The 25,360-nt window shown below is 37.1% G+C and overlaps 1 protein-coding gene across 1 annotated transcript in view; it reads left to right on the forward strand.

Moving 5' to 3' along the window:
* Positions 1-13,652: 13,652 nt before the first annotated feature.
* LOC149206157 (CLP protease regulatory subunit CLPX1, mitochondrial-like) overlaps positions 13,653-25,360 on the forward strand; it is a 273,918-nt gene continuing 262,210 nt past the window's right edge. Inside the window, exon 1 of the mRNA XM_089395327.1 lies at positions 13,653-14,954. Coding sequence (XP_089251453.1) covers positions 13,896-14,954 — 1,059 coding nt within the window. The 5' untranslated portion in view covers positions 13,653-13,895. The remainder of the gene's footprint in view (positions 14,955-25,360) is intronic.

Consider the following 25,360-nt stretch of genomic DNA (forward strand, 5'->3'; position numbering starts at 1 on the left):
ATGACCCTTCAGGTCAAGCATGTAGAAAAAGACCTTTAGGACTCTTTTCCAAAAGATGAAACACTTCATCATTATCTCCATTTTGGAGACCAAGTTAACTTCTCCCAAGCCAACATTACATGCATCTCATGCTCATGCATGCATTCCATCTATCAACTTTCGCTTAAGTACACTGTACTTTCGAAGCTGAAATGAACATATTGTTGCAGCAATAAAGTGAGTTTCCTACTCAACTTCTTTCCATTTACCATTTTGGTAAGATCCTGCAACTTGCATTTATTCCACAAAGAAATGCAAACATATGCATCAAAGGACATGCAATCTTAATTGGATAAGAATTCTAACCATTTCTTACCAATCCATTTCAAAGATTCCTCCTTTGTTTGCACATCAGCATCAATATGTGAATCATCCTGAAACACATCAATCATGGAATCTTTATTTCCATCCCTGCCATTTTCTTTTTCCACCTTCTCCTTCAGCTTTGGTGGAAGCATTGTTGGGTTCTGTGTCCAACACTTTGCAGCAAGATGTCCTTGCTTATGGCAGTAAGTGCACTACATGTGCATCCTCTCGATAGCATGATTTGCCTTGTCTTGTGTACCTTTGGTTGCTTGCTTCTTTTCCTTCAAAAGTTTCCAGTATATGGCCATCCTCTTCTAGCATCTAGAAACATAATCGTTATCCAAACCACAAAAGGAACATGCAATTCTTTTTCCATGCTTTACAAAATCAAAAGGAATGTGTTTAGAACCAGATTTATACCTACCTCTTTCACCTTTATTGCCTTCACGAGGAGGTGAAGCAAATGAAGAAGTGGTTCCCTTTGGAACATAATCACTTTCTTCAAGGCTGTCAGAGTTTCCACAACTCTCTGGTTCAAGTGTGTGCTTCTGAACACCTGCATCCTACGAATGATGTTTCGAGCTATTCCATTCCTCCTGAATACAATCTTCACACTTCTGAGGTAGAGGACCTGCAATGAAACTCCTTTTTGGAACTGTTTCAATGGCCTTCATGGTAGCTTTGGAACTCTCTCCATAAGAGTGTCCATAGCCAAGACCCAAATACTTAGGCCTTTCCTCAACCATTATTGGCTCAACAATACCTTGTGCATGTTTGCCCAATCCTTTTCCTTCATAACCCATCTTGGACATTAGTTTGGAACCTATGCCTTTAGTATGTTTCCCAAAAGAACTAATACAAGCATTCTCAGAGGAATTTGAAGACAAACTGGAATGGTTTACCTCTTCTTCAAGCTGATACTTGACCAAGGCTTCTTTGGCAACAAAGAGTTGTGACTCCAACTCATGCATCCTTTTCAGGTTCATATTTGCAATATGAAGTTGCCTCTCCATTTCCTGCAATTTGCCATAAAGCATCTGCTTCTCTTCCTCCACGGAATTCAACTGCTCTCTAAGTATGCTACTCTTCCTTCCATCCTCATACATTTCTCTTACCTTGTTCATCATGATGAACAAGTCTTACTTCATGTCTCCATCAAAGGAACTTGTTGAAAGAAGAATTCGAGGATTCACCTATAGAAGTCGTCATTATGCAAATGAACAAAAGAACTTCAAACAAGATTATTAAAGAGCTTATTCAGTAACCTCTTACAACAACCTTTTGTGCTTCAAGGATTGCCCTGAGGTCCTTTGAGATAGAAGAATGCCTTCAACCCTTCTTCCTTCTTGTCCTTCCTAGACTGAGCTATCAATAACTTTCCCTTCACCTCTGCAAACTCAAACAATAGTCAGTCTGCAACCAAGCATACAATCAATGAGGCAATCAATCCTTGACTGTCCAAAAACCTTTTAGACAAGCAATCTTTGCCCTGTCAATCAAGCACTCTGATATGACTTTCTTTGAAGGTGGGGTTGATCAACTTGGCTCTGATACCACCTGATCTGAAAATGGGGCTCTTAGGATTCTTGTCTAACTTACAAGAACCTCTCCCACTTCCAAAGCTTTAAATTTTCCCAAGTCTTAATGATTAACCAATGCGGAATTAAGAAATGCTTGAAAATAAGGTGTATGCTTGCATGTGTTTTTAACTGTTTATGTGCTTTTAAAATTTGGTTGTTGGTGCTGATATGTAAATACATATGATAATAGACAAATGCATCAATAAGCAAACACATAAGACAGCAATTTAATACGGAGTTCACCCGAAACGCTTAGGCTATGTCTCCTTGAGCTCTAGTCAACTCAACTAGGCTCCCTGGGATTATGGCAACAGTTCTTTTACAAGTTCCACACTCAATTCCAATGTTTTACACAGGAAAATTGGGCTCAGAACACCATCTTATCCCCTGGCTCTTGGAGCTCTTCGGCTTTCTGGCTCTGGCTCTTGGCTCTGGCTCTGGCTCTTGTTCTGGCTCTTGGTTCTGACTCTAGCTCTGGCTCTTTGGCTCGGGCTCTAGTTCTGGCTCTCAGCTCTTGCTTCTAATGCTCGCTCTGGCTCTTGGCTCTGGCTCTTGGCTTTGGCTCTTGGCTTTGGCTCTCTGCTTTGGGGAATTCAACTTTTCCTCGTTGTTGGCTCTTGGCTCTGACTCTAGCTCTGGCTCTTTGGCTCGGGCTCTGATTCTAGCTCTCAACTCTCGCTTCTGGTTCTCGCTCTGGCTCTCTGATTTGGCTTCTCTAAACTCTTTCTCTTGGCCTTTGCATGCCTCTATGAGTTGCTCGACCTCCAAGCAACTCCAACAACAATATGATGTTGTCAATTGAGCTCTCTGGCTTTTCACTCAACCTCCGAGTGACTCCAAAGACTCTCTACGCATTCAGCTTTTTCTGCTGTTCGCTCTCCTCTCTTCTTCTGTCCCCCCTCTATCTCTGTTAATCTGTGGCTTTAAGCCATCTGCTTCCTGACTGTTCGTTTTCGCTTTTAGCTCTCTCATTCCCTGCCTCTGTCCGTTCGAATCCCTTCTTTCGGTTGTTACAGTCACTGCATCACACCTCATAGGAAAGTGGCCACCTATTCTATAACGGATAAGTGTCAGGTTCACTGGAAACACTCAATCGTTTAAAACGGTCGTTATTTCCTTTTACTCCAAGAATGCCCACGAAACATGAATCTCTGCCAATTCATCGTCCACGTCGGACTTCAAAATCCGGCACAATCTACTTTATGACTTTGTCAAATCCGGTCATCCATCGGGTCGCATCTCCACCGTTGATCTAGAGCCTCCAGATCCTACGGTCTCCGTCCATATCGCGCGGGTAAGTTGCACGACCTTTACTCGCGCAATGTGAGCGGTTTTCTCTCTCATCCGCTGGACACATGTCACCCAATGTATGGAATCGCGGTGGACTCGGTCGACTCACTTACCACTTGAAGTGCTCGCGATATCCTGCCGGTTTTGGCGCGGGACCTACCTTCTGATGGAATCGGCGATTCCCGTACGGTTTTATGCCTTTTCCTCGTGACCGAGTGCTTGGGGCTTTCCTTCGTTGAGGGGGATGCCCTGCAATACGCGATTAGCGCTAATCGTGTATCAGAAACTGCCTCTGTTTTTGGATTTGGCCTCCCGATTACCAATTTGTGCCAGTGCGCGGTCACCATGGACCAACGGTCCGCGCGCTTTGACCGAGGGTCCTCGTTGTTCCATGCTGACCACAAATTGCCATTGTTCAGAGGTTATTTCTGATAGGCTCGATATCCATAGCACTTTGAAACTTTTGTTATGAGTTTTACAGAGTTCCCGGAGACTGTAAGAGTGTTTGAGGATCCAATTCGGATCATTCCATAGGTGAAAATATAATCCTAGCGTGTAGTGGCAACAAGGCTCATCAAATTGCACTTTTAGCATGTCTAGCGTGTGAAATCATTGTTATTGTTTGGAGTAAAAACCTCCAATCATACATGTAGATGACAAAAATGTGGCTTATCTTGAAAATATGGAGATAGAATGGGTGAATATGAGAAGTAATCCATTGTAAAAGATTCCTTAATAATTATTTATCTATGTAGAGACAAGTAGGAATGTCAAGTAATATATTTATTTGACTAGATCTTTTTTTTATAATTTTAAGTAGTTAATAGACAATGTTTGTTATTACTTTGAGGATGTTGTTGAGGAATGTCTCTAGAAAATATACATGTAGAATGTGGAATTCCATAAATAAGTGTTTTGTATTTACTATTCTTACTCTTATAAGTGATTGGAACTATTTTGGATGGGGGTACTTTTGGTTATGTAATGATTAGAGTTATGTACCATGGTAATTGGCTCAACTTATAAAAAATCATAGTTTTCAATAGAGTTTTTAAGTGTTTTTATTTATACATAAATCATGTATTAATATCCTTGAATGATATCATGTTAATTTTCTCGATGGGAATTATAACAAGAATGGAAGTCTAATAGGTATATGAATAAGGTTGGGTGAAGTACATCATCTTTATTCCACAAGTCATTGGAAAAGTATAATTTAAGTTGTTGTTTCCTTCATGTCCTTGATTGGTTATGGAAACCATGGATAATCATGCCATTAATTGGTCCTTGAAACCACTAATTAATCAATACCAAGCGATAATGGCCATTGTTGTTATCTCAATAATCGATTGAATAATAGTTTTTAAAGTTAGTTTTACCATGGGAACATCAGGGACAATACTTAAACCACCACGAGTAAAAAACATATGCTATACTTAAGACTAAACTCTATGTTGGAAATCTCTTGTAGTAGTCATTTTGGTTAAGCCAATCTCAAAGGGTGGAATAGTTTCACACCATAAGTATGAAACCTTAAATGAACCTCTAAGGGTGTAATTAGAAAATGTTGCCTCCTAGGCAAGTTCTAATTGTCTTGTTAATGGAATGAAAACCTAAATGTAATTGATCAATGATTGCTTTAAAATTAATGTGTATTACACTTAAACATCATATGGTTGTGGATAATTTGTCAAAGGAACCTTGTTCAAAATGAGGGCATACTTTAAATTGTTAGCATTCTAATTAGTATCAAAAGTGCATGGTGATTGTATATGGAATTATGTATAGTTAATGCACATTTATTATTGAATAATAATAATAATAAATGTTCTATCTTGTTGGGTTAGTTCTAATTGTTATTTTTGACTTGGTTGTCTTGGTGTAGAGGGGCACTATAATTGCATTGTGGAAACCAAGGAAAAAAAACATACCAAGTGATGCTAATTGGGATGTTATGCCCCTGTATTGTTAGCAGTGAATGTGGAGATGCTTCAATGAAATTTTTCTTCATTAGACACGTTGGAGGTGGTAAATAACTTAGTCATTATAGAGCTCAGTCTCGATTGCATTAAACAAGTTACATTGGATTAGATTATGGACACCAAGTTGAAGACCACCCACTAATATAATATACAACTCTTTTGGGTTATTTAAGCAGGGAAACTTCTTCACCACAACAAGTGATTCACTAAGAACCATGCTCGACAGAAGTTATTCCACTTCATGTAATGGGGACCACTATTACCCAAAGGGAAGAGGATCGATCTAGATGGTCATTTAGAAATGATGTTGATTTTGGCAATATTTGGGTCCTAAAATTTCATTGTAGTTCTTTGTTGACACCTAATCCTCATGATTGGGTGAATATATGTAAATAGATAAATAAGTAATATCAACAGTCATCGGGAGATGAACTGAACAGTCTCTCCCTCATGTATATAATGAAGACCTACCTGATGGAATAAGACACACGAATCATTTTTGCCTTATGGAGTTACTGCCTGACCTGACATGGTATCAGAGCAAGCTCCTTTTTTAGCTTTTATGTCCTTTGTAACTCCCTATTTTGCTCCTCTGCTCTCCATTCAAAAGTGCTGTCCATACTGCCATTTTCCTTGTCTAATGTCTGTCCCAATTGCTATTTGTGTAGCCTGAATGACCTGCTCCACACAGTAGCCTGAACCGTTATCAGCACGAAATGACATGCTCTGTTTGTTCAATGGATGAATCGATCATCCCATTCTTTCTCTTTTTGAGGGCAGCGACTGATCTTCCATAAACTTGACATTCTTCTCCACCGTTTCTCGGCCATAAGTACCGTGATCTTATTCTTGTGACCTTCCATCTCATCTCATCTTCAACTTTCAGAAACTGCCTGCGAATTTAATTTAAGCACACCTGCGTGCTTCATTGTGTGGTAGTGCTTCTCAAGTGGTGTTGCTTCGGAAACGTGGGATAGAATACAAGCTTAGGTGGTGGTCTGTTATGTATTTGCATGGATTGTATGAATGCTTGTCTGACCTTAAACCTGTCACTTGAACCAAGATGAACCCATGCGTTGATATATCTCCTAGTGCATGGTGCATTGAGAGTGTCGCTGTGAGTGTCATGCGGGTGAACCCACGACCTATTACATACAAGCACTCCGACTTGCCAATACACTACACCGACAAATCTTGGGACCGCACCTTTGACAACGTAGTGTTTTACTGTTAGCACCGGGGTTCTGAGCTCCTACATGGAGGCACCATGGTGCACTAGCCGACAATGTCAACTGCGCCTTACAATCCACGCTCACCGCCCCTTGGTGATTGTGAGAAGACTTGTCCGTTGTTACTGCATTTTTGATTGTGAGAAGATGCAAACGTACCTTTGTTGGAGCACTGTTCAGTTGAATGCACTGTACAGTTTTGTATATTTACAGAGTTTTGTGTATTGACACTATATTTTTCTTTCCCATTAAGAGTAAAATTTTGCAGCAAAATTTTTTGGAGCAGAAGTTTTTTTGTTACAGTATGCATTCAATCATATCCATGGTGGGAATAGTTCTCACTGGCAAGGAGAACTATCCTGAATGGACCCAGATGATAAAACACACCCTCATTTTCAATGAGTTGTGGAAAGGAGTGTGTGTCGGAGACGGAGACAATGAACCTGTACAGCCTACCTCAGACAAAGAGCTCGTCATTTGGGAAAACAAGAACAGCAAAGCTTATGCATTAATCGCAACATCTGTAAATGAAGAGGTGAGTCACCATATTTTGTCATATTCAACTGCCTTTGAAGCCTTACAAAAGCTGAAAGAACTCTATGACTCACATTCTGCACTTGAAGTTGTTCAACTCATGATTAAACTCTTCACTCTTGAACTGCAAAATAATGATCCTCTTGCTCTTGCATCTGAAGTAAAGTCTATAATGCATGATATCAAATCCACTAAGGTTGAATTGGATATTCCTCTTATCGCTTTTCTCAAGGCACTTTATCCTACTTACTCCAATTATCTTGAATCATTGCAAGCAAATGGAAATCTCAAAGACATCACCTTTGACTCTCTTGTGAAAAAGTTTGTTGAAAGAGAGAAAGCTTTTGGAAAGAAGACAACACCCATATGACAATCATTAGTACTAACATAGAAAAGTGCAAGAACCTATTTTATAATAACTGATCTCTTAGGACAAATCCTTTAGTAACTAAGGGTTAATAATGACATTATAGAGTTTCTCATGAATTTTTGAAGTTGACACACAACATAACAAGGGACAAACTATAAGTTCCTATAAAATTTGTGAGAGAAAATCTTGATTAGGCCATAAATTGAAGAAACCCCCCAAAAGAGAAAGACAAATGCATACTTACTTGTGTACTAGAATGAAATGGAATTTAAGTCCTCGAGTTAGCCACTTTATCAACTATCATTCATGCCAACTACAACGAAACCCTACAAGGGTCAAGATTTACTTTAACCTTAGACCCACAAAATATACATGAGGATCATATTCCATTTGTTGTCAACATATATAATGTGATACAAGTTGACACAGAAGAAGAGGGGGCACTATTCCTTGATTGGATTTAAGAGCATGATGACAATATTAAGACCATTGTTAGCACCATGAGCAAGCTCAACTAATAATCTAGTCATATGCCAAAGGGCTCATCCATCTTCATCTTAATGTCATAAGTCATTGCATTGTGCCATCTAGAGAACAATAGAGCATCTAACACCACGATCAATGTTTAGTGAAGGGCATTGGAGGCTTCATACATATGTCCATTGAGCTAATGGGATTTCAAGCGGCTTTGTTTAAATATGTGAGTTGAACCATGATAGAGGCACAATTCATTTATGCAATGAAAACATAGTCCCTCCTACATTTTCCAATGACAACCTAGTAGTCCTTTCCCATAGTAGACTAAACCACGATTTTGACATTCTAATCATATAATAATACTCACTACATTTAAAGACCACTTGATATTGAATAATGGAAATTTGTTATTTCAATACACTTTTAATTAATCACTACAACACAAAGATTCCAAATTGTTTCTAATTATCATTTAATAATTTTATTTTTTTAAAATGCCAAATTAAAAATAAAAACAAAAATAAACATTTAAGTAAATTATTACTAAATTATTATAGACTTAACCACTCTTTGAATTTTTTTTACCAAACAACGCTCAAGCTCAAACTCAAACAACACTCAAACTTAAACAAGAACTAATAAATATAACAATTAATCAATAAATTAAACTCAAACAAGAACTAAAATTGTAACAATGAATGTGGGGATGCTTCAATGATAACTTTTTCTTCATTAGACACCTTGAAGGCGGTAAAGCATTTGGTCATTATAGAGCTCAATCTTGATTGCATTAAACAAGTTACATCGGATTGGATTGTGGACACCAAGTTGAAGAGCGCCCACTAATAATACACATAATTTGGGTTATTTAAGTAGGGTAACTTCTTCATCACAACAAGTGGTTCACTAAGAACGATGTCCAATGGAAGTTATCCCACTTAATGTGATGGAGACCATTGTTAACCAAGGGAAGAAGGTTAATCTAGATGGTCACTTAGAAATGGTCTTAATGTTGGCAATATTTGGGTCCTAAATTTTCATTGTAGTTCTCGAGTCAAGAACTTTCAACTCATTCTTATTGGGGTTTTTTTGTGAGTATATATATATATATATATAGAGAGAGAGAGAGAGAGAGAGAGAGAGAGAGAGAGAGAGAGAGAGAGAGAGATGCTTATAAAAGAGTGTTCACACTCAGCTACAAATTCTCTTTGCAATGAGCTAAATAAGACCTAAAAGGTTTCCTTCTTTTCTGTAGAGCTTGGTTTCCTCTAATTTAGCGTATCACACACACACACACACACACATATAGAGAGAGAGTTGCCTATAAAAGAGTGTTCACACTTAGCTACAAATTCTCTTTGCAATGAGCTAAATAAGACCTAAAACAAAGCATCAAACACAAAGTTTTTTCTTAACAAGGTTTCCTTCTTTTTTGTAGAGGTTGGTTTCCTCTAACTTAATGTCACACTCAACCCTAATTACATACTAGGTTTTGTATTCTTGTTGTTTTATTTATTTATTCTAAAAAACAATTTTGGCCATTTATCATGGGAGTTTGATAAATAAACATAGCAAACACATCTCTTCCAAGAGAGCGGTACCACCATTGTAGCTATTATATATGCACATTATTTTTCACCATTCTTTCAATAATATATTTGGTTTTTGCTATATTCACGTGTTAACTTATATTTTTAAGCATAAAAAGTCTACCTTCATGTTAGAATCTAAACCTTGGAAAATAATTAAAAAAAAAAAAAAAAAAAAAAAAAACAATGAGATATTGATCCACAGTGGAATCAATGGATTATCAAGCCATCCACAAGTGTTATAGTTTTGTTGCACTATCTTGCACCCATATGACAATCATTAGTACTAACATAGAAAAGTGCAAGAACCTATTTTATAATAACTGATCTCTTAAGACAAATCCTTTAGTAACTAAGGGTTAATAATGACATTATAGATTTTCTCATGGATTTTTGAAGTTGACACACAACATAACAACGGGCAAACTGTAAGTTCTTAGAACGCTTGGGAGAGAAATTCTTGATTAGGCCATAAATTAAAGAAACCCCCCCAAAAAGAGAAAGAGGAATGCATACTTACCTGTGTACTAGAATGAAATGGAATTTAAGTCCTCGATTTAGCCACTTCATCAACTATCATTCATGCCAACTACAACGAAACCCTACAAGGGTCAAGATTTACTTTAACACTAGACCCACAAATACACATGAGGATCATATTCCATTTGTTGTCAACAAACATAATGTGATACAAGTTGACATAGAAGAAGAGGGAGCACTATTCCTCAACTAGCTTTAAGAGCATAATGACAATGTTAAGACCATTGTTAACACCATCAACAAGATCAACCAAAAATCTAGTCATGCCAAAGGGCTCATCCATCTCCATATTAACATCACAAGCCATTGTGTTGTGCCATCTACATAACAATAGAGCACCAAACACCATGATCAGATCAATGTTTGAAGGGTATTGGAGGCTTTAGACATATTTCCATCTAGGCAATGTGATTTCAAGGGGCTTTCTTTACATATGTGAGTTGAACCATGATCAAGGAACAATTCTTTTATAGAGCCAAAAGGCTCATTCTACAACCGAGTGTGAGACCGATGTGTAATTTTGTCCATGGAGTTGACACATATCTCTTAAAATAAAAATAAAATATTCTCTAATAGAAAAACAATGTTGGCTATAATAAAAGAATAAAAATGAATATGCTATGCATGTTTAGTTGGTTGTCCACATGTCGTAATATAATTTCTTGTGAAATAATTAGAAGTAAGAAAAATGTGTCAATGATATGTTTAAACTTTATGCTTTTCAAAAATATTTCAACACGAGATTTAAGTAAACTATTTGAAGATCTATGTCAATATCAACTTCACATATATCTATATATAGAAAAAAATGTTTAAAAAAAAACATTTTAAAGTTATATATGATAAAATGTAAAAACATTCATAATAACAAAAAAATCAATGTGGATTATCAATACAATATTTTAATACAAACTAATTTGATGTATACTTAAAAGTACATTAATAAGAAAAAAACATTTTAATGTAAAAACATTCATAATAACAAAAAATCAATGTGGATTATCAATACAATTTTTTAATACAAACTAATTTGATGTATACTTAAAAGTATATTAATAAGAAAAAAACATTTTAGTGTAAGCATATATACACATGTTAATGTCAACTATGTTCATTTTAAAAACATTTATATGTAAAAACATTCATAATAACAAAAAAATCAATGTGGATTATCAATACAATATTTTAATACAAACTAAATTGATGTATACTTAAAAGTATATTAATAAGAAAAAAACATTTTAATTTAAGCATATATACACATGTTAATGTCAACTATGTTCATTTTAAAAATATTATGTATGTATCATATAGAGTAATTGAAAAAAACAACTTTTTATGGTTTAGTTTTTCACAGTTTGGTTGTTTTTTAGGTATATGTTTTTTTTTTGAAATCCAACAAAGATTTTTTAAAGAAGCTTAAGTTATGTACTCAATATAACATCTAAAAATACAATTTAAACAATGAAAGAGCCACTACAGAGAGAGAGAGCCACTACATATTCATTGGAATCTATCATGGAATGAGAGGGAAACAATTTTTTCTTTCTTTCACATTTTACAGTCTAAAAGAAGTTTACACCTGAAGAAATTTGATACCTCTCGCTTCATGTAGAATGGATCTTGTAATAAAAAACAATATCTATTGCATTTGCCAATGACAACGTAGTTTTTACTAATAGCATAGCAAACCATGATTAATCATTGCATTTGCCAATGACAACGTAGTTTTCACTGATACCATAGCAAACCATGATTTTAACATGAGTCATTGCACTTAGAAGCGCTCCCGACAACTTAGTATAGGGCATATGTGTAGTGTAATGTAAGAAAGTTTGTCAACATTTTTACATGTCCCCTTAATATGTTGAATTTATATTAATATGTCCAATTTATTATATGTAAATGATTGGTAAACATTTACATGTTGGTTAAAAGTAATATAAATCGAGTATGAGAGAGATGTTGTAGTCCAATAAAAAGTTAAAAATAATAAAATTCAATTTGTTATTGTAATTTTGTTTTTATTAATAAAATTACAAATAACTTTTTAGATAAAAAAAATCATAATATACATATTACATTAAAAAATATAACATATAAGTAGCAACAATAACTTAAGATCCATTTTACTTTATAAAATAGAATAATGATTCTGTAATCTTATTTAACTTTAATTAATAAGGACATAAAAACTTTAATACTTACAATAAATTTACAATATAACAATATATTTAAATACGCTTTGTTACAAAACCATGGTTCATCAATATAACATGCCCAAAAACCATCTCTCATTTCATAATCAACTTTTTATTATTATTATTTTTTTAAATAAAAAAATTATAATTACTTTTGCGATATATACACCTCTATCACATCAAAAGAAAAAAAAAATATTGTAATTACTTTTAAGATATATCTACACTTCTATCACATTAAAATATATAAGATATAAATAGTAGCTATAAATTAATAACCATTTTACTATATAAATTAAAATAATAATTTTGTAACAATATTTAAATTTCGTACCTAAAATATTAATACTTATAATATAATAAGATTTTTAACCATAGATACTCACCCCCACTTTACCATGGATATTATTAACCATACTATAAGATAGGTCAATACTAGGACCCATCCAAACCACATGCCCAAAAACCATCTCTCATTTCACAATCAAAATAATACTTACAATATAATAACATTTTTAACCATGAATGCTCACTCCACTTTACAATAGGTATTATTAACAAAACCACACCATGGCTCATCAATACCACATGCCCAAAACCCATCTCTAATTTCACAATCAAAATAATATTAATATATATATATATATATTTTATTACGTTTTTGGCCAACAAATAGCATAGAAGAGATGTTGTAATATCTTGTTATATTATATTATTTAAATATTCTGCCTAAATATCTCTCTGTCCTTGATAAATCCAGAATTAAAATAAATTTAAATTGATATAATATTATTCATTATATTCAAAGACCCATTAATATTAACTATTGAAAATATTTCATTTCAATGAGTTTTTAATTAATAATTACAAACCAAAAATTCCAAATATTATTTTTTTTAAATATTTTTATTTATTTATTTTAAAAACGTTAAATAATAATATTTTCTAATTATTTAATTATTATAAATTTTACCATTCCCGGGAAAAAAACCAAAATACTATGCTCAAGCATAAAATCGTACCAAACCTGAAATAAATATAGAAACCTGAACTCAACCAAAACTGAAATAAATATAGCAAATAATCCTCTTGATTGCCATTGCCATTTATTAATATAAGGCACACAAATTCAAGCGTGAGGTTTTGCCATTCATTTCTACAAAGAACACAGATTAAGTGCGAGAGGATAGAGGAGAAGAGAAGATTCGAGCTGCCAACAGATGATGATAACGTTTACTTAGTTTAATCCTCCGCTATAACATGAGACGATTAGATCAACCATTCTTAATTAATAAAAAAAAGAAGTTATTTGGTGATGGAAAATTTGAGGAAAAAATTATAATTAGTGAGGACGGTAGAGTGGAATGCTTCGGAAAATACATGACAGGGTAATTGATTTTTTTTATTTCCCAATAAACAACAACGGAGCCCCAAATTATCGAAAGGACACTTGGGCCGCGAAAGCGAATCTGCAAGAAAATGTCTAAATCAGGCCATGATATTCTTTCCGATGGAATATATATAGCATTACAAATTGAGAATACGAGAAAATTCATTACGACTACTACACTGACAGACAGGGCTTGAAAGCCGATCCACATATCCTCAACCACATCCGTCCATTATTCTACGACTAATACAGACAACACGTTCATGGTGGGAGGAATTCCAGCAGTACCTCTGCAACATTTATTGCCAAGTTGAAGAAGCAGAAGAGAAAGGGTCGGTGTTGGACCAAGAAGCGCTGGTAGTGGCGCCATGTTTCTCCGATGGAGAAAGGTAGGAGAACCGGCTGCGGCAGCCGATTGCATATCCCGGACCTGGAAAACCAAAGGCAGATCTCCTCCAAACCCCAATAGCAATAGAGCAGCTGCAGGGCTTTTGGAGGAAGGAGGAGGCGAAGAAGAGAGCAACAACGGGCGGGCTTATGCGCAGGACAATTATTATTTCAGCAGCTTGAACCGTCCGCTGCCATTTTCGCCGAGGTTCAGCTACTGCCTGCATCTTGGTACAATTGCGGAGAAGTCCGCGCGCCCGAAGCGGAGGGAAGCCCTAGGGTTTCAAGAGCGCAGTAAATGGGACGGCGGACGCGACGATTTCCAGAATCGGCAGCTCAAAGCCAACGGGAATTGCCCTCGCTGCGGGAAACAAATGACGCTTTATTTCTCGACTGCTCCGCATCTCAATATTTTTTCTGAAAAACCCACTCTTTCCGGGCGGCTGGACAAGGGCAAGGGCTTTGAAACGGTAAATCTCTGTCCCAGTTGCAAAACGGCGTATTATTTCCGGCCTCTCAAATTGGCTCCACTACAGGGGGATTTCGTTGAAGTAGGCGTACTTCATGGTAATAACAGTAATCGTAATAATAGGAGGAGGATTGTGAGGGACGATGACAGTGAAAATTGCACTAGTAGTAGAGGAGTGGGCAGCAGGGCCAACTGCGATGGCGACTTAGGGGATGAAAGCAATGACGGCAATGTGCAGCTCTCTTTCTGGGAAACCTTACGGTCATGTGGAGTCTCGTACGGTGAACCCCCAGAGCATTGGCAGCCTCCTGGGAATGGACTTGCTATACCGCCCGCCGTTGCGCTTCAGTCGCCGCCTGGTCCTCCTTATCCGCCCAACATTAATCTGATCCGTTCGCATCTGGGGAACGGAGGGGGAGGTGGTGACAGCTCTGGCGGATCTGCCGGGGGAGGTTTTGGTTCGAGAGATGGTTGGGACGGGGGGGGCAATTTGGGGAAGGATTTGCCGACTCCTCGAAAAATTTGCAAGGGGCTCGACAAGTTTGTTGTCGGACAGGAGCGAGCGAAAAAGGTTTGATTTTTCTTGGTCATTAAACTTCTTCATTCGGAGAGTTTAAATTTCAGCAAATGCAGGATACTAATATAGATATTGCGGGTTAGTCTTTTTAATTTTCCTATTAGTGCAGCACATATGATTTTACAATTGTTGATGCAGTTAGGAAAATCAGCTCTTTGATGTGTGGCATCTAAGCAATCGAGTTTTCTCGTGTTCTATAACTTGCATATGCCAATCACCTTGCAATTTTAATATTTTGGATCTTCCTCCTGCTAGTTTTGCTCAACCTTTTTTCCCACATTTCAAATTTGGTGGCTGGTCGCAACTTAGTAAAATATACGCCTATTCTTGTATAGGGCTTCTACACCTGGATGCCTGAAATTGCTACATTGCAACATCAGGGGTTTAAAATGCTGTCGATCGCAACAACATAAAGGAAGATTAAAACTGGTAGCTATAATTGTCGAATTTGGGATTAAGTTCTGGATAACAAAACCTGCCAAGCTTTTCTCAGCAGAGGGGAAATGATTTTCAATTTTATCCTGAACAATTCATTTTTAGCAAGCAGGAGTTGATATGCTATATAGCTTATTCGAAGCAGTGACACAATTCTAACAAACACAACCTTAACTCCCATTTCTACATGCTCTCAAACGGGCATTTATTGTTGCAACTTATTGCTTCTATAATAAATTCTGCAGCAGTTTTGTATCTCATGTTTTACATCAACCTTAGTTGAGTTTATGGAACAAACTGCAGCTTACCTTTGTTATCTACACTAGGAAGTTTTGTCCTCTGGAATCACATCCTTGCCAGATGTCTACTTATGTATGAATTGTGTACCTTCTGCCAGGTGCTCTCAGTTTAGTATGAAGCAGCTTGTTTGATCTTTCCAGTTAGATTTAATTGATATAATAACTAATCTGTACCTTTTACAGTGTCAAATTTTGTTAATGATTGTCAGGTTCTAGGCATTGTCTAAGCTTGAATTCACAGGTGTGTCTTTTCACCAACATCAAAACCCCTCTTAGCCCCATTTCTAGCTCATGTTTCATCTGATTTTATGGTTGAGCGGTGCCAATGAGTCCCCCCTCTTAATGTTGATGAGCCTGGGTTGAACTGCCCATGTTTTTTGCCCAAATTTAAACCTAGTTACTGGTGTTGGATGTTCATCGGTGCACAGTTGCGGACTAGATATATAATTTTGCAAGGGAAACTAATCCTCTTGCAAGTACAGACAGCGAGGGGACAAGCAGGCACCCCCAACAATCCACTATCATGAAGAGAGGCAGCCAAACTATGTGCATCCAAACATTCAATTGGATTCAGGATGCTGGAGCAGTTTGATATGTGTCATTCAAGTGGTCTCCAATCCTACTGCTTATGAACTAGGGTGACATATTAGTTACCATTTTGGTTCATGGCTTTCAATCCTGCTGATCACAAACCGGGGTGGCATATTAATTACCATTTTAGTTCCTTTTCGGACTTGTTATTTTGTTGTTTTGCGATACCAGATATGCTAGAGCCTAGTATGTTTGTTGGGATACGGCAGATCCTGTTCCAGATATTACAGATACAGCTTTGATAGGGCCCAGATATGTATCTGGATCTGGGTATGCCATATTCGTCTCTGATGTTTGGCCCTGGTAATAGAATTGTAAAGTTTTTTCATGAGTTCAAATTTGTAAAGATTATCAACTTAATCTAAAGAAAATTGGAAACAGCCCAATGGGCTGAAAGCCTGGTAATAATGTAACCACAACTTAATATTTGTAAGATGAGCTTGCCGTTATATAGCCGGCAGCTGATACATTAGTTGCAGTCAACACCACTCACAAGGACACATACAAGATCACTAATCAACAAGCTGTCCCTTTTTAGCAGGGAAGACCAACAGCCACAAGGAAATCACACTTGGCAAACTCTAGCCATGGTTGGAGCATGCCTGTTAGGATTTGAACCTGGGTCACCATTACAACAGCAACAACTACTCCAAGTTGCTGCTCGACCAGAACTTGATGGACCATCAAACTTTAGTGTCATCTCTGTGACATCAAGAGCGTTGAAGACGGGAAGCAGTTTCGTTTGGAGTGTCCTGCTTACACCTGTATTAGATCTCAATTGCGAAATAATCGCTACAACACCGATCTTCCTAAGTATTTAACTCATTAAAAGTTAAAACTATGGTGATTTGGTAAGGAATGCATTTATTAAAGCTTTTCAAGCATAAAAATAACATTCTAAAGCAAACTAAGAAATTCCTTACCATTTTAGTTTTTTTTTTTTTTATCAATTTCAAGGTCTAATAGACCAATGTTGATCTCAGTGGACAGTAATAACCACCATCAATGCCTTGATATGATTTAGACTTTTAGATACCTAGGTAGACCTCAGAGAGGTATGAATAAAATATATTATAAATTTAAATGTTATGTCTCTAACATTAAATATATAATACACCAATATTCAATATTAAGTGCCAAGATATATAACAGTCCTATATGAATATTATATTAAATTGGTTTAATGTTATATGATTATTGATTATTTAATATATCAACATTATACACCAGGGCAGACCTCTGGGAGCTATAAATTCATATGCATACTTCCGATATTATTTATCAATAGATGCCATATCCTAGCTGTATCATGTTTAAACTGTTCAAATTTTTCCTGTGTCCGTGCTGGATACCATATGATTATCTGTATCTATATACAAATGAATTCTAGGACACTTAGATACCCAATCTTTCAACTCCAGGGTTTAAAATCATCTCACCCTCCATGGACTAAGTTTGTCTTAGAAATGTCCTGATTGAGTTATGCTTATTGTACCCAGCTCTCATTCCCTTAACATAATCTACGTTCTTATCCTTTGATATACTGCTTGATCATGCATATTCATCTTTTCTTTCTAACACACACGTGGCTGTTTCCTCTTGTTCTAATAAGTATAGGGAAGATGAAAAGGTAAAACACGTCTTTTGTAACCCCAGAATCCACCACTTTGAAGTCCTTAATTTTACTCTAAACATGTTTTCTACTGAATTTCTTCCTTTTCCTTTATCTTATTTAAAATTTTTTCATTCCATCTCTGTTAATTTTGAGTTAACATGTTCTTTGCTTAGGTTAGTTACTTCATTAGATCATTAGCCCATTATCAATTTCATTAATCCATTAGCAATCACATTAACCATGACAGTAACTGATGAAAGAACATTAAATGTAAATGCAGAAGACAAGCCAAGACAAGAGAACACAGGAATTGGCTCAAGCCAGGGAAAAACCCCAAGATGGGGAAAACCCTTTATCAATTCTTCTTATTATCAAATATCAAATGTTCAGCAGAGAGAGAGATAGTACAATAGAAATGACTTGCCAATTGATGATCTAATAACTTACCCTTAGACAAGAAGATGGCCCAATCAATCTGCAATTCTAGCAATCTTTGCATGTTCCAAGAACTGGTGTCTTTTTCTCTGATATTCTGATCACGGGTTAGGGTTTTGCCATCAGCCTGCTACAGTCCTCTTTTCTCCACTTCCAGACCTCCTCAATCACTGCGGTTTGCCTCCAAACATCTCTGCTTCTCTTCGCTGCCATCTTAGGCTAGGAATTAGCCCTTCATCATGTCATCTGTCTGCCTGAGCAAGGGAAATAGGTCTGCGGCCTATTCCTCTCTGTTGGCATTATGATTCAAGTGTTGTCCTTGATGGCAACTCACTCAGAGGTTGGTACAGGTGCTCAGAGGTTGGTACAGGTGATGGCAACTTAATCAGAAGACAGATCTTAGTACAGCAGGCCAAGAAAGTTCATACACGCAGGTTCATTAAGCCCAAGTCGCGTGTACACGCAGGTTGGCTTCAGTAAAAGAGCGTGTATGTGGAAAAGTACCTTTGGTCCGTGGCGGTTAGTCCTTGGAAGTTGTGCCTATGGTTTCGGACCATGGTGTCTCGACGGGCGTGTCGATCCCTCGTTTTGAGGTTGATGGTATTGTGTTACTATGGTTTTGGACCGTGGTATTGTGAAGTACCTAAGGCTATATAAGGAGAAGATCATTAGGCAAAAGTGCAAGCAATGTGTGTCTGACGAAGTGAGAAGATCTGGTATTACTGTTTATCTGTTCGGGACGCTTGGCAAGGGTCGGATCTGACAGCGAAGGCATAAGAAACTATTTCTAGATCTGCACGCGGGTTGCCCTTGGTGAAAGCGCGTATACACGCGGTTTTGGTACAGTGAAGTAGCGTATGCATAATAAGATTTGATATTTCAGGTTGCTGCTGATTCTGGTGGTTGTTGCAGAGTTCTGGGCTCTGGTTTGGGTTCTGTGTTCTTGATGACAGGGTTTCAGTGATTCAGTATTGGGTTGTTTAATGAATTATGATGCAAGTATAAGTTGATGATTGTATTGCAGTAATGTTTGTTTTGTACTCTTGGATCCAGTCTGAAAATTGATGAAACGTGGTCCCTGAAGGTTGTAGGGTCAACACCTACGTACTAGTAAATGGATCAGCTAGTACAAGAGCTGAGGGGGTTGTAGCTCCCTTCCAGAAGTAGTTGGAAAACGAGAGAGGGTTGTAGCCCTCTGCAGGTTGTAGCCTGCGTACTGGTAAAGGACTGCACCAGTACATTGTAAAAGAAGTTTCTCATTAAAGAAGAAAGAGACGAATTGCAGCAGGTGGTTTTCACCCACATTGGGTTTCCACCTTATATCATGGTGTTCATGTGTGTGGCTCTTGTGTGATGTTCTGTTCTGTTATACTGCACCTGTTTACTGTTAATATGCTTAATAATGTTCTGATGCATTTACTGAAGATTAAGCTAACTGAATTATAAGATCTCTGGGTATACGCTAGTTGCATTAGACACAGTCGCGTGTACACGCGGGTTCACTTAATTGAAGTCGCGTATATGTTTCTGAGCATGAAATTGGAAAGTTTTTACTGATCTGATAATACTGATTCACCCCCCACCCTCTCAGTATTATTTCCAACACTCTCGGCCCTCCAATTACAAGTCAAATAGGCTTGCAGCCCACCTATGGCTCCACACAAAGAATGCGGCCTGCTGTTGGAGAGATCCTCACTCAAGGATCATGCCAAACCATCACCCAGAACTGCCCTTAACCCTGCGGCTAGCTGTCTGCTCCTAACTCGGACCTGTGGGAGACAAATTTACCAAAGAATAAACCCAAACAACTCATCCTCCAAGCTTCTCCAAACTGTGGCTGCCTCAGAAGAGATGAAATTCCATTTTTTTTGGATGTGTGAAATAAGGTTGGAGGACGACTCCTTTTATAGAAGAAGAAGAGGGGTTCCACTTGATTATTTTACCTCAAGCCGACCTTGTCAATTTGCACTGGTGAGGGCTTTAATTCAAAAACACATTTTTCCTTGACCAAATTTGATGATCTTTAGGTCGATTTTGGTCCTCTCGAAAAGAGGAATTTAATGCAATAATCATCTCCATCAAATGAGATGTCCAAAGAGGAATTTGGCCCTAGTTGCCAATTTTAACAATCTCAAAATTCTGCCAATTCCATTCATTGTTAATGTTTTTATCTTTAATTCTCAATCCATGTGCATTTCTGCACGTATACTGTAGTCTTAATGGTTTTCCACCATTCCAACATTTGTGCCTTATTGAAAAAATCCAAATTGTTTCTTTTGTTTTCTTCTTTATCCTACTTTAAAATAATTGCTGTGTTCCTTTATCTTTTTGATCCATATGTCCCAAGAGTTCATCTGTTTTCCTGCATATATTCCATGTGTTGAAATTGGTATTTTGTGAAAAATGTTTGCAGAACTTCACGTTTCCACTTGAAGGAAGAGATATATGGAAGAATGTTGAGAAATCTATAGGGCTATAGTTAGGATGATTTCTCTTAAACTTGATAACTGCTTGTGATGTCTTTTTACCTTTTCTTATTTATTAGCTTCTTCTCTTATTATTATGTTATTCTTATCATCAAACAGCTACCAAAACAAGAAGATCAATAGTACACAAGAACACAGGATATAGGCTGCAAGCCAGGGCCAAAACCTCTCCACTTGAGAGGAAAACCCACAAATCTCTTCTCTTCTTATAGATTCTTCAAATGACAAATTCCAAGACCTCTAGACCAAGACCAATACCCTTCCAAGACCAAGTCCAACCTTCTTGATGATGTGCTTCCCTTGTCCAAGTCAAACCCAGTCAAATCTCTTCCAACAACACAACTTCGACCCCCAGCTACAGAATTTCAACCTCTACTGCAGGTCTGGAATTTTCGGCCCCCACCAACAGCTGCGGCCTTCGCACATGTGAGCAGATTAGGACTTCCAAAGCTTTTTTTGACCTGCGCTTGGGTTTCTTCTTCTTCTAGGGCTTGAGGATGACCTTGTAGACCTTTCTTCGACCTTCTTTTTGCAATTTCTCCAAGTTCGATCTTGCAGCAGCAAAACCCTAGCCTCCTTCCTTCGCATGTGTGAAAAGAGAGAGAGAAAACAACCCAAACACTTGTCCTTTCGTCCTTCCTTCTTCGCTGCCCTTCTTCTTCTTCTTCTCCTTCGCTCAAATGATGAGAGGATGAATGATGTCACTAGGAGGTCGAGTTCCTTCCTATATATAGGCTTCCAAGGTGGACGAAGTACCCTAATTTAGGCCGACTTCTTAGCTGCCAGGCAGACTTGGTCTTGGAGGGTATTTTGACTCGTTTAAATATAAAAATAATTCTTTTTACAAGTTACAATGTGTCCGATGGGGTCTTCTTCACATGAAAATGACTATTTTGACACCTTGACCCTAGGACAAACCCTCCAAGCACTCAATGGGTGCTTGACCTTTAAAATAAAAGTTTTTGAGCATGAAACACATGCTACAAAAACAATAATAATAATTTTCTTTCATTTTACAATATACATGATTCAAAAAAGTTCATTTCATGTTTATGAAGACCGAAACTAGTTACACATTTTTTAACAAAGAAGAAAAGGATAATACAGTCATTTAATTCCTTTTTCCATCAACATTGAGTTGCATAGATCTGTATACAATAGCCGGAACTGCTTGGAAAGTTGAATTTACTAATTAAACCTAACAACAGTTCCGTTTATAACCATTTTTTCTTTGTGGTAAGGATAAACACTTTTTTTGATTGGTGGGAAGCTATGAACCCAAACATCACATTTTCATTGTAAAGCCAACTTCAACAAGGGGGCTGTCAAACCTGGACAACTCATACACGCCTGCAGGGGTTTGAAGTTTGAACCTGGAACATTGTTGTGGCGATGTCCCATCCAAACCCCCAGATCACTGATCGGTGGACCAGCACAATGCCCAACTCTCTGAGATAATGTTGATGTAGGTTAATATTCTTAGCCCTAGCATGGTAATCTAAATTCTAACCATTCTTGGTTAGCTTGATTACACTCTGATTGCTACAGAAGAGTGGAGTAGGTTGCTTTTTGTCCGGCATCTTTTCTTTAATATATATATAACTAACTATGTATATTCATTACTCTATTTAATAACTTTTTAACTAACTATTAATTTAAATTAATTAATTTATTTTATGATATATTCGTTTATAGTCCCTTTAACCTTGATTTTAATAAGAATATAACTAACTAACAATTTGATATTTATTTGAATTAACTTAATTATTAAAATAAAGGTCATGCCCTTAATCCTGTCCAACTAACCGTCTACTGGTCAAATTTAGCCGTTAGTCAATATAGCCGTTGCTTGGTCAAGAAATATAGCCGTTGGATGTTCTGCTCTGTCTATTTAATATGCAAAGCTAGATCTGATTCTTCAACTTGTCCTGACGATGAACCACACTGGTTGGTTCGAAACGCGTCGACAAATGAAATTTCATGTGATTTACGCCGAAAAATCTCTCATAAATCTTTTTTGGTTTTTTGTTTCTTTGCAATAATAATGGCTATGAATTGTAATTTTGGATTTAGAAATTTGCTGCAGCTGTACTGGTCAGCATAATAATACAAAAATACCGCTGTAGCATATAACTAATTGAATGTTCTGTTGCATAAGAGAAATTACCATCCCTTGTGGAGGATTTCCATATATTCCTACAATCCTCCATATATTCCTACTAGTATTCTTTGCAAAGGCTTTCCATAAATTCCTACTAGTATATATTCTGAAGAAAACACCTAATATCAGTTCTATACTGCAAAACATTAAAGGAAATTAGATCTAGTGAAAGACATTCTTGCTGTGTGCTTCATCCTAGCTGACATATGCGGGCTGTGATTCTTGATTTTCCATGGCCACTTCTTCCAGCATTTGATGTGCTGCTTCTTTAGCGTTTATCTCACCTTGAACATATCCCATTGGCATTTGAGATTAGATGTTGCAGACTCTGTACCCCTGCTTAAATTGCATACCATATTTCAAAGCGAGGAACATTCTGCTTCTAAAGTCTGAATTCATCTCATTTGTTGGAGAAAAGTTTCAATGATCATCACATTCTGATTGTTGCAAATTTATTCAAGCACACGAACTTTGGTTGTAACAGAGAAGATTGAAGTCCTATTGCCAGTGATGGATTCATTGTGCTTGTGAAGAATCCTATGGATTTCACGGACGTAGTTTCCGTTGTTACCTTAGCTATCCATATTCCCCTCAATCTTGGCAGGCCAGTCCAAAGGTCTCAAACCAAAATCCTGCAAGAGGATCGAAGTGATTACAGGTCTTTGCCACCAATCTCCCTCTTCACAGACGAGATTTGAAAAGTAAAAAAAAAACTTCAACTAGACCAGCCAAAAGAAAACTGACTCAGATTGTTTTTGAACACAAATTCACAGAGATTGCAAGCATACTCACTGTCCTTACTGGTTGGCATGGAGACAATATACTCAATTCCTTTCCAAACCCAAAGAAAAGGCTCTCCACACAGGCCACTTTGTACCCACATTTTATAAATAAATCAAGAGTGCCCAAGCATACTACTGAAAGTTTAACCAGACATTGCCTAAAGTGACTGTTACTTCCCTGGTGATCTGCCGGAGTTGAATTGAAAGAAAGCAGTTGAAGGGGTGACAAGCTTTACAGAGCTCTGCTCCAATCCAGACATGCCTAAAGGGACAGTTACTTCCCAGGTGATATGCTGGAGTTGAATTGAAAGAAAGCAGTTGAAGGGTTGGCAAGCTTTACAGAGCTCTGCTCCAATTCTGACTCTCCAAACCAGAGTTACCAAAACCTATGAATGGCTCCATAATCTCACCTTCGTTACACTTTGATGTCAAGATCAATTCAAAGTGCCAGCTATTCGTTAACTGAGCAGTGTACAAAGGTACAGGAGTGATAATGTCAATTGAAAATTTCCCCCATCTATATGATCTGTCCCTCATTTAAAATGCAGCATGGAGGGCATGCATTCAAGGATGACTTTTGTTATAAAAACTATTGTATGGGGAAGGAGGATATTCCTCATTGTTTTTAAAACTCCACCATTCAATTTTGAAGCATTATTGATGAGGCTATCTACCAAAAAATTATGCCCCATTAGATCATGGAAATACTTACATTTCCATAGCAATATGATTCCTTTTGGATTCTCAAAATATGCCGAGCAAGTTTGCCATCAGTCAGAGTAGTCACATTATTCATAAGTTTGATGACTAAAGAAGGATCCCTGATGACAATTATATTCTTGATGCAACTTGGGTCCAGGAGTTTTAGCCCTTTAATGCGAAGCTTCAACATGGTTACGTTATGTTATTCTTGATGTCCTTTCAAAGCTGAATTCTTGATTTTCATGTGGATCAAGGATGATTGTCTCAACAGTTGTCACCATTGGGTTGCCCTTTAACTCTTTATGAAACGAAGAATATGATTGTGTGGTGATTATTGCAATTGTTTGAAGTCTACCTCCTTTCAAAGCTAGCTTTTTCGTCTTTGTGAGGGTTGTTGGAATGTTGAGATTCATCAAGTGGTTTACCCCATAAGGAGATCAACTATCCAATCTTTCTCTTCTTGATCTAGAAATAGGGTGTTATGGCCTTTAATTCCCCACACTTTGATGGTTTTCATCATTAATCCACATGCCTTTGCAGTTGTGATCCTTGGGTTATCAAGTTCTTGTTGAAAAATAGTTTTATTTCAAGACAACCACACTTTCCATCAACAAACTTTGGTAGTGCTTACCAATCTCTCTAAGAATTGGTTTGTTTGGGAATGTCCCGTTATATTTTCTATGCTAGCTTATTAACATATCCCTCCATGATTGGGGGAAGACAAATTGTGACTAATTACCTTTAAGGCGATGTGCTTAACTTGTTTTGTGAATGGGCAATCAAATAAATAGTGTTGTTATGACTTTGCCTTTGATTTGCAAAGGGCATACCACGAAGGCCCTTGGAGTTGGATCTCATGCCTTAGAAAGTTTTTAGTAGTTAGCAATTTATTAT

This window comes from Pinus tabuliformis, chromosome 1_2 (assembly GCF_031772625.1).
Source record: "Pinus tabuliformis cultivar Carrire ecotype Pingquan chromosome 1_2, CPIR1, whole genome shotgun sequence".
In the NCBI taxonomy this organism is placed as follows: Eukaryota; Viridiplantae; Streptophyta; class Pinopsida; order Pinales; family Pinaceae; genus Pinus; species Pinus tabuliformis.